The 14,544-nt window shown below is 30.8% G+C and overlaps 1 protein-coding gene, 1 long non-coding RNA gene and 1 other non-coding gene across 3 annotated transcripts; 1 reads left to right on the top strand and 2 right to left on the bottom strand.

The window, feature by feature from the left end:
- The first annotated feature begins 1,398 nt into the window (after positions 1-1,398).
- LOC131612380 (uncharacterized) lies at positions 1,399-3,180 on the top strand. The gene is made up of 2 exons (XR_009287361.1): positions 1,399-1,605; positions 2,757-3,180. It is a non-coding gene; the product is annotated as an uncharacterized LOC131612380 (long non-coding RNA).
- On the bottom strand, positions 1,781-2,003 carry LOC131615445 (small nucleolar RNA U3). The gene has a single exon (XR_009287854.1). It is a non-coding gene; the product is annotated as a small nucleolar RNA U3 (small nucleolar RNA).
- Positions 3,181-4,935: 1,755 nt separating the features above from the next.
- On the bottom strand, positions 4,936-8,460 carry LOC131610002 (pentatricopeptide repeat-containing protein At4g33990-like). Its single transcript, XM_058881853.1, has one exon. The coding sequence runs from the start codon at positions 8,347-8,349 to the stop codon at positions 5,923-5,925; it is 2,427 nt and encodes an 808-aa protein (XP_058737836.1). The 5' UTR covers positions 8,350-8,460; the 3' UTR covers positions 4,936-5,922.
- Between the last annotated feature and the right edge of the window lie 6,084 nt (positions 8,461-14,544).

The raw sequence follows: 14,544 nt of genomic DNA, 5'->3' as shown, positions 1-14,544 counted from the left end.
TAAAATATCAAATGGAGTCGAACTCAAGCAAATGAATATTTTTCGGAAAGCTTGGAGAGACTATTTCAAAAATATGATCTTTAATTCATGACTTAATACACCAATTGGTTCGGTTTAATCAAACAATAAGAACAGGTACTCGCATCGGGAAAAATATGTTTTCTCTGACTTCAAAATGGTGCTAAAAATTATATACTTATGAAAAAATTATGAAATTTTCTAGTTGAAAGGATAATTAAACTCTCTTTCCATCGCAACTAACCTCACCCCAAATGGACTCATAAACTCTAGTAACACTTGGATCAAGCTAACCAACGCATGACCAAAATCGCCGTTTATGGTATAAAAACCAGAGAACCGCTAGTGTTGTAGCACTCCTAGACCCAATTTCTCCACTTAGAAAGAAATATCATCGCGTTATCTTTCTAACTCTTTGAGCGACATGTTATTTTGACTTATAGAGCTCAAGATATGCACCAAACAAGTCGATCAATACTCTCCTGAGATTTCCTTACGGGAATTTCACTCCTAAGATCATTTTTTTTCAACTTAGACTTATCCCAAACATTCTAAATACCTTATTTCAAAAATATATTATTATTATTATTATTATTATTATTATTATTATTATTATTATTATTATTATTATTATTATTATTATTATAGGTCAATTACATACTATTATTTCCCTCTAAACCTATCAATGAACATTTAATTTCACCAATTAAACACTACTAACAACACACATCAAAACAATCACTCTCACATCCATTATCACAAAGCTCTAAAATTCAACAATGGTAGAAACTCATAATCATTCCTTAACATCCATTGTTTATTATGATTAAAAAATAAAATTATTTATTTAATAGTGTTAAAAAATTGTTATTATAAAAAAAAGATAGAAAAATATTTATTTTAATGATTAATTTTATATATTTAATTAAGTAATGAAAACTAAAAATATCAAAAGTTAATTGAATTAAAAAGATAATGTTATTATTAAAATATAATATAATGTAATGTAATATAATAAAATATATTATGTAATTAGGAACGTGTGATTAAAATAAATATTTATTGTATTTTAGTTAGGGAGCCCTTAGAATATAGTTACACTAAGTTCAGGCATTGTAATAGTCTATAATATTATTGAAATGAGTGGTGCTATCTATACACCAAAAACAAATATATTACCTCTACACCGTATAAATATACCACATGTGCATGTGTGTTATGTGTCAAAAAGAAAAAAAATAATATTAATTAAATATTTTAAAAATACAAAACCGTATTTTATACGGTGTAAGTGTCAATTTTTAGTGTAAGAATATCAATTCTGTATTGAAATACCCTGCAACAAAATTGAATCATATGAACGTGGCAGCTTCCCTACCACACAAGTGTGTTGGATATTATGCATATGTTTACCCTTTTTACAGATTCCAGTAAAATCTTTTTACTTTAGGTTCAAAAGAAGAAAGAAGATAACAATGGAGACATGCATGTATTATCCAAGTGTTGTTGTGTGGAGCCAAGATCAAAGCATTTCGGTTCAAAAGCTGTTGTTGCTCATTCATCATTGTAGAAGGGCTAGTGAAGAAGGTAATAATACAGTTTGCGTATTTCTTTCAAGTGATTAGTTGTAATTTTATGAAAAGTTTAGCAAAGTGATAGATGAAAAAATACATTTTGTTTGTTGTAAAATTCGTGACAGTCAAACTAAAATAAACATGTTCAGTTGCAAAATTGTATGAAAGAAGAAAATAAAAAGGATATGAGTCTGTCATATCACCGCACGACCACCCCGCACAGCTTGCACTGTCCGAGAACGATCATCTACAGCACAAGATGATGTATCAGCTTGATAATCATCTCAGCCGTTAATCACGCTCTGATCGTGCGGTCTCATTTCGTCATCCAGACTTTAGTTCCTGTCTCCTTTGAAATCAAGGATACAGTAGTACGAGCCTATAGAACAGATCCTGTTCAAGTAAGGTCGTGCTAATATGTGTCTCCTTAGCGTTATATAAACATTTTATAAAAGTCGAAAACAAACGATGTGGGACTCTTTTGGTGTTTACACAAACGCCTAATATAATAATAGTATATTCTACTACCTACCTGCCTGCCTCTAGGAGTGGAATTGAAACATGAGGTTTGGTCTGCATATCCACTCTTAACTATTCAGTTAGTTACCATGATTTATAAAGCGATCACATGGCATGTTTGAAACAAGCAAACTTATTTCTCGCTATGCAGTCGATGGAGATCAACATTCCGTCGTCTCACTAATCGGATCACCATCTTTAGTTGGTTTACTTGCTGCTAATGCTTCAACATCTTATTCGTTACTACAAATGCAACACACTGACATTTATCTTTGGGCCTATTTTACAAATGCGGCTTATTAAGCTAACCAACATTACTCTCAAGTTAACTCGATCGTTTTATAGGCAGAGAAACAATGTATTCAACAACTTGTTAAATAGCACTCCAAATTGCAGTACTTGATATCATAGCAAAATAATAAAAACTACGTAAAACTAGCTTCGAATATATGATAAATTGATACTATGATGCCGAGCATACTTTATCCGAATGGAATTCTACTTGTTGTGAAGTTCAATTTGGTTGCTGATTATTGTGTATAGGAAACTGTTTTGGAAGATCTGATAGTGCTGAAGCAGCAGCAGCTGCTGACTGTGCTGAGGTCATGGATTTTGTGTACTAAAAAGGTGCATTTACATTTGCAGGATGTTATGGTGTGCAGTATAATTGCATAGCTGCTCCACCATATTCAGAACCATAAACAAACTGGTGAATATTTAGATTTTGAGGCAAATTCACCTGCTGCTGAAATTGATTGGAAGGTGTTTGAACTAAAGCAGGATTTGATGCCACTGAAGTTTTATAAACTCTTGGAGTCAGCTCAAGTACAACACTTTGTGCCATTAGTGGCTTACTTTCGTGTCAGCTATATTTGCATATGCTTTGTGATTGTGTGGATCCAAGTCCAACTGGTACTGCACAAACTGAGTACTGATGAAATTGTTGGTATGATTGTGGTACATAAATTGAGTAGCAGGATAGATTGGAACCTAACCTGTTGTACCAGTAGTACCATGAATATAAACAATTTGATGTTGCTAGTTATTATCAGAAACTTCACTTTTTATATTATTTGGCAACAGTGATAATAATGTCATTGTTATCACCCTTATCTTCATATAATAGTCCTCTTGAACGCACCAGAAAGAGGACTATTATATGAAGATAAGGATGATGCTAAAATCATTGGTTATTCAGATGCATACTAGGCCGGATCACCATCAAATAGGAGATCTACTTCTTGATATTGTGTCTTTATTAGAGGTAATATGATCTCATGGAGAAGCAAGAAACAAAATACACTCGCACTATCTAGTGCTGAAGCTGAATATCGTGTTACGACAGGAACCTGGAAGGAGTTTGCATGACTTAAAAATTTACTCTCAAAGCTTAGGTTGGTAGATCTTCAGGCCACAAAACTCATATGTGACAATCAAGTGGTGTGGTACTCCATATTGCATCTAATCTAGTTTTTCATAAACGGACCATGCACGTAGAAACTGTAATTATATAAGGGACAAGGTGCTTTCAGAAGAAATCACGATATAGTTAAGTCTGAAGACCAATTGGATGATATGTTCACTAAGTCTCTCAAGGGCTCTCGAATGGATTACATTCGTAACAAGCTCGGCTCATATAACATATATAATCCGGCTTGAGATGAAGTGTTAAGAATCTATTAGAATTGTTTAGTGATCAATTAGAATTTATTAGTATTAATATTGTATTTATAAGATTGATTGTATTACCTTATTGTGTACAACCCATATGAGTATAAATATACACTCAATGTGATTTCATTAAGCACACAACATTATACAAAAAAATATCCTTTCAATATCAACCATTGCACCAAAATCAAAAACAACTCGGGACATAATACATGAGTTATTGAGAGCCTCCACAAACCACGCGTGATTATCAGAGTTATCATAATTGCCCATGGAAATAACAGTTTCTGGTTTGGTGAAGAATAAGAGAAGGGTTTGAAGACAAACGATCATATTCTTCAATCATGTTCTTGAGGTCTTCATTGTTGGAAACACAACACTTTTAGAGACGTCAAATAAGAAGAAATCACAACACTATTAGAGATTGTATCTCTAATCGAGAGACATTCATCAAAAAGACTTCGAAATATGATTAAGTGTTAGAAACACAAGATGTCAAAGTCAAGCATAGTACAAGAGCAAATTAAGCCAACTTTCTCTTTTTCTCTACGAGCTCATAATTAACCAAGCCATCTCAATAAAAGGAGACAAGTCTTTATCAATAAGAATGATTGAAGAATGCAACATTTGGGTGAAATTGAATTGTCTCGACATAATTGAAGGTTGAAAAGGAAACACCCTAGTTTCTTTCTCAATTAAACTCAAAGGAAGCATCAACTAATAAAAACAATCCTCCAAATATCTATACTCATATTCAGCAATAAGGTTTAGACTTGGGAATTTATTGATAAACATATTGGGGCTTATACTCCTGCAAATATCTATATACTCATATGGAGCAATAAGATTTTGACATGGGAATTTATGGGTAAACAAATTGGGAAAAAAATAGCTATATAAGTTTGCTGATGTACACTCTTGCTTGCAAGTAATAACTGTATTTGTATAGACTGAACAGATACATGATTTTTTTACAGGGCTTGAAATAAAAAACGATAGCAGAGTAACATCTCATCTGGTTGTTTCAGCAAGAACCAATGCTGCGCTACTGTGGGGCTTACATATTGTAAGTGTTTAAGACAAAATGAAGAGGCAAAAAAATAGGGTTACTCAACAAAGTCCTAAATGAATGAATCCATATACAGAGTAATAAGGAAATAATATGCATAACAAAGCCGAAAACTATGTCCATTTCTTCTCACAAACTAACATCTAACACTCTGTAAATAAATATTCTATAAATCATACAATAAAAAAAAGACAGAAACCAAAGCAAAATCTAACAAAAACCATAAACCTTCACAAAGTGACAGTAAAACATAGTTACAGCAAACCATCTCAAACATAGAATATAAGGGAATTAGGGACATGACCTGATGAAAGAAAACCTTTCTCAAACTACCTAATGTATGCATTTTGTTTCCTACCATTAAAAATAGCCCGGGTTTTTACAAAGATCAAACACAAATGAAACGAAAGAATGGCCATCGAGGGTATCAACGATGGAAGCAAGAGAACGATGGAGAGAGGCAAGAAACTGGAAGCTTATCTTCTTTTTTATTTTGATATAATCTATTGAACCTCATGTTTTCAGAAGAAAAAGAAAATTATCAAATTCTGAAAAAAATTGAGCGAAAAATAAAAAACAAGATAAATTGAAAGAGAACTAAATAAACTACGATAGGGTTGAATTCAAGATTTAATATGAAAAAATTCACATCATAAAATAGCAGTAGTTCAAGTAAATCTATGAGTTAAAATAAATAAAAAAGTAAATCTATATTGTATAACCTGAAAGGGATAAATAATCATGCCAACTTACTCCCCTAATACTTACCTTTGAATTTTTTAAGCTTCGTGCAAGAAGAGCTTTTATGTTCTCTATAAGGTTGTGTTTAGAGTTTCCTGCCCATGCCATGAGAGGATTTTGGAGGAGAGATAATGGTTCCGGAGAAGGAAAGACAAAGGTGGCGATATGAGATGAAGAACATATTGACCTGGCATGCTTTAAACTCAATGTAGCTATGAAGCAGGTGAAAGATGTTGAAAAAAGTTGTGAGACTGCCTTAGAAAGTTTTGATTAATGCATATCTAGTGTACTACGGCAAAATCTTTTCAGATTTCCATAAATCAGCATCTTTTACCAGTAATCACCACATGAGCAAATCCCATCTTTAAAATGATGGAAACGGTTTGAGTCCCTCACAATTATTTCCCTCTCAGTAATTCTCGATATATACTTAGTCGCGTTATGACAATCACCACAAACACGCAAGTTTTTAAATATCCTAATCGGAGTTCCCGGTGGAGTACTGATAATTCCAAATGCAATGGCCAATCTCTCGCTATGACTATTCAAAATCTGTTCCTTTTCATCCTCCTCAACATCTTGTAAGACAAAGCTATAGTCCGGAACATAGCCAAGATTCTTCATTTTAGCACTCAAAACCCTTAGTTCTCTGTATATCTCTGCATATTTTGGATGAGTTTGGTTCCCAGTATAAAAAACTTCGACTTTACTGCCAGCTACAACAGAGCTCCACCCAGGTGTTTTCCTCAATCCTCGATCTCTGGCCAAGGATCTTACTTTAACTACTCCCTCCCATTTTCCGGTATTTGCATAGATGTTTGACAATAAAACATAATAGCCAACGTTCTCCGAATCAACTTCCAATAAACGTTCTGAGGCTAATGTACCTAATTCTGCATTTCCATGTATTCTACAAGCAGAGAGAAGAGCACCCCAGATGGATGCATCTGGTTGTACAGGCATACTTCTCACTAAATCATAAGCTTTTTTCAAATATCCAGCTCTGCCAAGCAAATCAACCATGCAGCCATAATGTTTCAAACTAGGCTCGATCCCATACTCTTTCTGCATAATATCAAAACATTTTTGCCCTTCATCAACTAAACCCGAATGGCTACAAGCCGACAACAAAGATACAAAGGTAACATGATCTGCCTCCACACCTTCAGCTAGCATGTCTTTAAAAAGTTGCAGAGCTTCTTCTCCATGGCCGTGAACCCCTAGAGAAGATATTATGGCATTCCAAGGAACTGAAGTTTCCCGTGGAATCTCATAAAATAAGGACATTGCATCTTCCAACTTCCCACATTTTCCATACATGTCAATTAGGCAGGTAGCCACAAAGACATCCAAGTAGAGAGAGTTTTTTATTAGCCTCACATGAATTTTCATTCCATGTTGCAAAGCTCCAACATGAGAATATGCTGGTATAATACTCACCCAAGTCCCTTGGTTTGGGATTATATCTATACACTCTTCCATCATGTTGTAAGCATCAATTGCTTCACTTGCAAGACCGTTTTGAGTATAACCTGTGATCAATGTGTTCCATGAAATTGCATCTTTGCTAGGAAGCTGATCAAAAACTGTATGCGCACAGTTCATATCTCCCAACTTTGCATACATATTCACTAGTGCATTGCCAATCACAACATCCTTCTCAATCCATTCTCGCCTCATTACAAATCCATGAATAGATCTGCTAACCCTTTGATCACTTAACTGACTGAATATTGACATCAAACTCACAACCGTCAACAAATCAGGCCGTATTCCAACAATTTGCATCCCTTTAAAAAATTTAAGTGCAGTATTTGGATCATCATTCTGCTCATATGCAGCAATTATAGAATTCCAAGATACCAAATCCCTCACTTCCATATAATCAAAAACCCTTTGTGCATCCCACAACCTACCAAACTTCGAATACATATTAATCAAACCATTGGAAACAAAAACATCACTATCCAACCCATGCTTCAACACATACAAATGAATCAACACCCCATTAACAATATCCTCCGACTGCGCACAAACAGGAAGTATACTCGACACCGTTACAGTATCCATCTTCACCCCCTCACCTTTCATCCTATTCAACACACCTAACGCCCCAACCACATCTCCATTCTGACAAAACCCCGAAATCATCGCATTCCAAGAACCCACATCCCTAACAGGCATATCAACAAACACCTTGTACGCAATTTTCAAAACACCAAACCGCGAATACAAATTTATCAACGAAGCAGCAACAAACACATCATTCTCAAAACCCATCTTAAAAACACAACAATGCACCTTTTTCCCATCAACAAGACATACACAAGCTTTCAATATAGGCGGGAAAGTATAAAAATCAGGCCTTAAATCATCAGACATGGAAAACAATTCATTGACACAATTCATAGCTTCATTGTATCGACCGAATCGAACATAAGCGGATATAATCGAGTTCCATGAATATATATTCTTTTTGTTAATGTGGTTAAAAGTAGAGCGAGATAACGAGATATCTCCGAGAGTGACATACAAGTTAATAAGCTTTGTGGATAGAACAACATTTTGAGATTTTCCAAACACAACTAGAAGAGCATGAAGCTGCTTGGTGACATTAACATTCACACAGGAGTTGAATAAAGTGCTGAAAATGGTGTCTTTTTGTAGAAAAGATGTAGCTGATGAAAAATATTTGTAAGCACGTTGATGCAATGAAGAAAGTTTGGAAACTGGGACGGACTTGAGAAGAGGAAGCATAGAAGTGGACAATGGTAATGGCGACGCAGTGGCACAACGAGCGGAAGCGTTCAAAGCGTTTAATAGTTATGGTGTTGGCAGCGGAAATTGCACCAGAAACAGGAAGCTTTGTCACACCTCTTTATTCAAAAGTAGTTTACCACACTTAACACAGGGAGTTTCAAATAAACTAGACCTACACCCGCGATGCACGGATATTTTTTATTTAAATATTATTGGTAATTATAATAATTTATAATATATTAATATGAATAATTTTATATCAACTGTATCTCTAATATACAATATAAGTGATTTGTATTTGATGTTTTATATTATTGTTTAATTATTTAAAATAAAACTATATAATATAAATAAATAAATAAAATAAACCACTTATAAATAATGCCAAATTAATAATTGAAATGAAAAATAAGTAGAGTTATGAAATTGAGATAGAAGAAAAAATAATCATAATAAAAATTAAAAATTGAGTGAAAAAATATAAATTATAAATTTAGAAATATTTTTTTTTAAGTATTTATATGCAAAATAAAAACATAAAATAAGAAATTCACCATTACATAAAAGAGTGAATGTATTATTTGTTAATTGGTTACGTTAGGATAAATTATAAATTATCGATTTATTAAATAATGAAAAAATAAATAGTTTATATAATGTATTAGTGGGTAATGGCATGATAGTTGGTATGCAATTAAGGTGCCTTAAATAAATAAAAAAGAAGGTGTTCAATTTAATTTAATTAATTATTAGTTATATTGATTTAATGAATGAAATATTATTTTGAATTAATGATTTTGATATTAATTAATAATATCATTAAATAAATTATTACTATTAATTTTGAGGAGAATATTTAGTAGAAGACATGGTAGGCATGAGTAAGTTTTTCTGAATTATTTTAAAAAAGAAAATAAAATAATATTATAATCAATTGTAAAGTATAAAAAACATGTATAAGGAAGAAATTACAAAACCGATAAAGATAAGTAAATTTAACTCATTGATAAATAATAATAAAATAATGATAAATAAATGAAAAGAAAAAAGTACATAATAAAAAATAAATAATAAAGGAACTGTGTGTATGATGCTATGAAGAAAATCTGGGAGGAACTTCTGAAGTGAATTTGTGTGTAACATGTGCCTCAATCAAGGAACTGTGAGTTAAACTGGCTTATGCAATAGGGCTCGAGAAAAGGTTGGAAAGCTGCACTTCTAAAACTTGTTGCAACTGAAACGATATATGAGGTGTGGAAGTACATGAACAAAAAGAGTTTTGGTAATAATACAGATCACATAAAAATATGAGCTAATATTATTGATATGATTGTATACAGAGGTTGGTATAGTAGAAAACTTAGATTTCATATAGTCAATTTGATGTTATAGGATGGTGATATCATAGTTAGTAGTCCCTTTAAGTGCTGGATTCACGAATCGTCGTGTTTGTAATTAGTTTTTTTTTGAATTAATACAAATTTGCTTTATTAAAAAAAATTGAATATATAAAATGATAAATAAATAAAATAAACAGTATTCCTTCATCCAAGAATACATGGTGGTGATAACTACAAAAATAAATAAATATCTTTTGTAATAATATCATATATTTTATAAAATAAAAAATATACAATATAATTATAGAATATCTTAATTTTGTGTGAAATTCTACAATCATTAAAATGAAGATACCTGCAATATAAAATTAATAAATAAAATTGATGAATTAGATTTTTAATTAAAATAATACATAAAAATATGTGAATAAATAAAAATAAGAGAAAGAGAGAGGAACATATATGTTTGTTAATGGAAAAAAGAAATATTTTTTTAAAAACTTAATATTTTTGGTGTTTCATAACATGTTTTATCAATTACAGTCTCTTTGTTAAGAAAAATATGCTCATTGGTTTTATAATAGATAGTTAAGAGCCTCAAAAGTGGTTGGAAGATTGAAAATAGTGGAAGTGTGAGATTGATTCTACAATAAACTACTTGTTCTAAATAAAGTAAAACAAAAGAGAATAAATAATAAACTATTGAATACCATAGTATTGTGCTAACATGTCTTTATTTTCCATGTCTTCATTTCTCTGCATCAAAAGTACAATCATTTACTGTTAAAATGTATGAAATATATAGATGAATTTAAAGACATGAAAAACTTTCAAGTTAATAATTAAAAATAAAAAATAAAGCAAATGAGAAGAGTGTAAAATTAAGAGGAAATGAGAGCATCTCTTATTTTTCTATCAAGTAAGTCATTTATAAAGTATAAGAGATTTCAATTTGTTATTACCATTGCTATGTATCCTACTAACCTTTTACTAAACCTATTTATTGATAACTTTTCACTAAACCCAATATCTTTAATTATTTTGATTAATTATAAGTAATTAATAAATATTAATATTTTATTCATTAGACAGATATATTTTGGAGGAGGTTATAACTACGTGGAAGTTATCTGAAAAGGTGAATTTATATAAAATTAATTAATTAATTAATTAATTAATTATTGTTGCTATTTATCATTATCATTTAATTATGCTATTTATCATTATCATTTAATTAATTGGAGAAGTTAGGTGGATTTATAGGAATTTACTTAAAGTTATTAATTCATTAGAAGGATATATTTGGGAAGGGGTTACTATAGGAGAGGTTACGTAGGTTACTTAAGAGGTGGATTTATAGAATATTATTATTATTTTAATTATGATATTTATCATGATCATTTAATTAATTGGAGAAATTACGTATATTAAAAGGTGGATTTATAGGAATTTACTTAAAGTTATTAATTCATTAGAAGGATATATTTGGGAAGGGGTTACTATAGGAGAGGTTACGTAGGTTACTTAAGAGGTGGATTTATAGAACATTATTATTATTATTATTATTATTATTATTATTATTATTATTATTATTATTATTATTATTATTATTATTATTATTATTTCTATTTGATTGTTCACTTGTTTATGATATTTAAAATACTCATTAATTAAAAAAGATTTCAATTATTATTGAAAAATAAGTTTAAATAAAATTATAATTATAATTGCTTTTAATATAATATTTTGAAATTTAATCACTTGTTTATTTAGTAATATATTTAGAAATAATTTATTATTTATATTACCAATATTATTTATATTACCAATATTATTTATATTAAAATAATTTATTATTTATATTACGAATATTATTTATATTAATATTATTATTATTAATATGGGTGATTAAAATTAATATTATTGTTATATAGATATAATATAATTTTATTATTATGTATGTTGTCAATAGCATTTTCATTTGTTATTATTATTAGATATATTTAAAAATATTTTACTATTTATATTACCAATATTATTTATATTAATATATTATTATTATATTATTAATATTATTATTAATATGGGTGATTTAAAATTAATATTATTATTATATAAATATTATTATTATTATTATTATTATTATTAATATTATGTATATTGTTAATAGTATTTTTATTTGTTATTATTATTATTAGATGAATATTATATTGTAATTTTTTTTTATTATATTATAATGTGTTATTATATTATTATTATTATGGGTTAGAAACATAAGGTTAGGAAAGATGTCATGTATATAATTAAAATTAATATAATATTGAAAATTATAATAAAATGACACACAGGCATATAAGGCTAGAGATTGATATTAGAATAGTTAATATTATAATACAAATAGTTAATTAATATTAGAAATTTTAAGATATTGACACCTCAGCATTAGTGTTATATTAGAATGACACATCATTTTTAGGTCTAGGGTTGTTGCAAAAGTTGCCATCATGACAACCTTGCATTTAGGTTAAGTAGATAAATAAATAAAAGTTAAACACTTCTTCAATCGGGATCAAGTACCTAACTAACACTGAAACATGCCATAAAACATCCTATAATGCCATTTAAGTAAAAAAAAAAAACTTGGTTACATTTGTGTGAAATTTCATTTATTTATGTAATAATTAAATTGTCCAATAAAAATAAAGTATTTTGTCAAGTGAAAAACATATTTTCCACTTTTCTCTTTCTCCATCCGTCTCATTTGAAAACACCCACTTTTTCCTCAATCTTTCTCTCTCTTTCTCGTCTCTTTCCCTCTCTTTCTTCCTCTTTCTTTCTCTCTATCTGTATTCTCACAGACACCAAAAATCTTAAATTGCCGTCTCCATATCTACAACCATCACCACCGCCAAGTTTTCACTCTCTCTCGTGTCTGATTTTCGACAGCTTCAACCCATTGAACCCATCTTCACTCATGTAAGAAATCGATTCCTTTAACTTTGACCTTGTGCTTTGCTGTTAAAAATGAGTTATTGTGTTTTCGTTTCATCATGGAATCGTGTATTATGTGTGTTTAACTCTGTGATGATTTTTTCGTTTTTCCATTTTCTTTGTCGTTGTTGCTCTGTGAATCTTTAAATTGTGTTATGTGAATCTTTGTCGTTGCATCTACTCTGTGATTTATGATTAAAGGGTTTGTTTTTATCTTATTCTGATTTTAGGGTTTATGTTAGGAAGCAAGATGCAGAACAATGGTTGGACTGTTAATGAATCTAAGATTTACAATAAGCTATGTAATAAGTTAATATATTGATTGATTAAATAATCTGCTTTTAGCAGTTGCTGATATATTTCTTTATGTTGTTCATTGTAGCTTGAGATTCAGCTTTTGTGAACATCTGTATTGGATGTGTGTTGGGGAAAGGCATTTTCGACAGCGACTTAAGGCATTTTCACTACGACAAGGCACATGGAAGAAAGAGGGTGTCTGCTATACACAAAGCTAACATTATGCAAAAGACTGATGGTCTTTTCCTGAAGGCCTTTTAATATGTGCCAATGCATCTAAATGATTTGTCTCCTGTTTTTTCTTCTTGAGTACCAATATTGTCTGTTTATTTTTATCATGTTTAGTATTGTCGTGAAGTTGCAGATAAATATTCTGAGACAGTGAAGATGCAACATGGGGAAAGAGGAATCTTGAGAAAATCCACTCCGGTAAAATACATATATACTTTCTAGATATTAAGTTATAAACTTCGAATTGGAGTTGATGATTCATTTTATTATTGAAATTTTGTGTTAAAGTCGTTGAATGGTCTGCAGATATTGTTGTTCAACTGCTTGACTGTACGAGATCCTCAATTGCTTCTTCCTCGGCTGATGGAAACATGCGCTGATCAAGGTCGGTAGTCCAATATGGTTTCTGCGGATAATTGATTATTCATGTTTGTCCATGAAATAATGGAACAATTAAATTGAATTTGTAAGAGTGTATTTCTAGAAGGTGCTCTTTGTACCAAGTTTATCCGTGTACAACAAAGTTGGATCCCAAACATCAACAACGCTAACTGATTCTAAAGTCGACTGTTGGAGCGGTAAAGCGGCAAGCAACAAAATTTTTCGAAATATTTATCCGGAAATTTATCGTGTCCACAAAGATTAGTGCTATTGAACTGCCGTTCGACGGATTCTTAGTTCTTGAGTTTGGGTTAAATGGGTTTTACGTAAACAGGAAAAATATAACATATGAACATAAAAAGAATTCATTCTTGATAGAGAATAGCTTATCTGGTATGAATCTAAACTACTCCTCACAAACTTAAATTTATCACTCCGCCGTACTCAATCTACAATACTCGTCAGAATCACCACATATCCCTCACATCAATGTCCATTTCTGAAACACCGACGAGATTTCAACCATATTGCTCTTTCGACGATGTCTCAACCGATCGAACAACACAGAGATATTAAACTCAAATATTATGTGGATGTTAACCCCAATCCTATGTCTAGAATCAAAAGCTAACAGATATCCCCCAAATCAAGATTTGTGATGCCTATTTCTACAACAACACAAATCCAAAGCATTTAAGCAAAAAGATCAAGGAAACACCGATTAAGATTTGTAAATCAAACTTTATACAACAATAGAGTAACAATATACATAGATTTAGAGTAAACTTACAAACAAACCCAACAAAAGTGGTTACAAAGAGAAGAGGAAGAGAAGAAAACCAAATCTTTCGCGGTGTCAATCACGAGCAATTTCTTGGTTTGTCAACTCCGATCGATGAGAAATTCGACCTCCGATCATCCGATTGCAAGCTCCAATGGTGTTTCTAAGCTA

This window comes from Vicia villosa, linkage group LG6, assembly GCF_029867415.1.
Source record: "Vicia villosa cultivar HV-30 ecotype Madison, WI linkage group LG6, Vvil1.0, whole genome shotgun sequence".
Taxonomy (NCBI): domain Eukaryota; kingdom Viridiplantae; phylum Streptophyta; class Magnoliopsida; order Fabales; family Fabaceae; genus Vicia; species Vicia villosa.
The sequence above is the reverse complement of the archived record's forward strand: the minus strand, read 5'-3'. Positions and strand labels throughout refer to the sequence as shown.

What these genes read in the sequence shown, in the direction of transcription:
- LOC131610002 (XM_058881853.1), bottom strand. Translation starts at nt 8,349, where the DNA reads ATGCTTCCTCTTCTCAAGTCCGTCCCAGTTTCCAAACTTTCTTCATTG.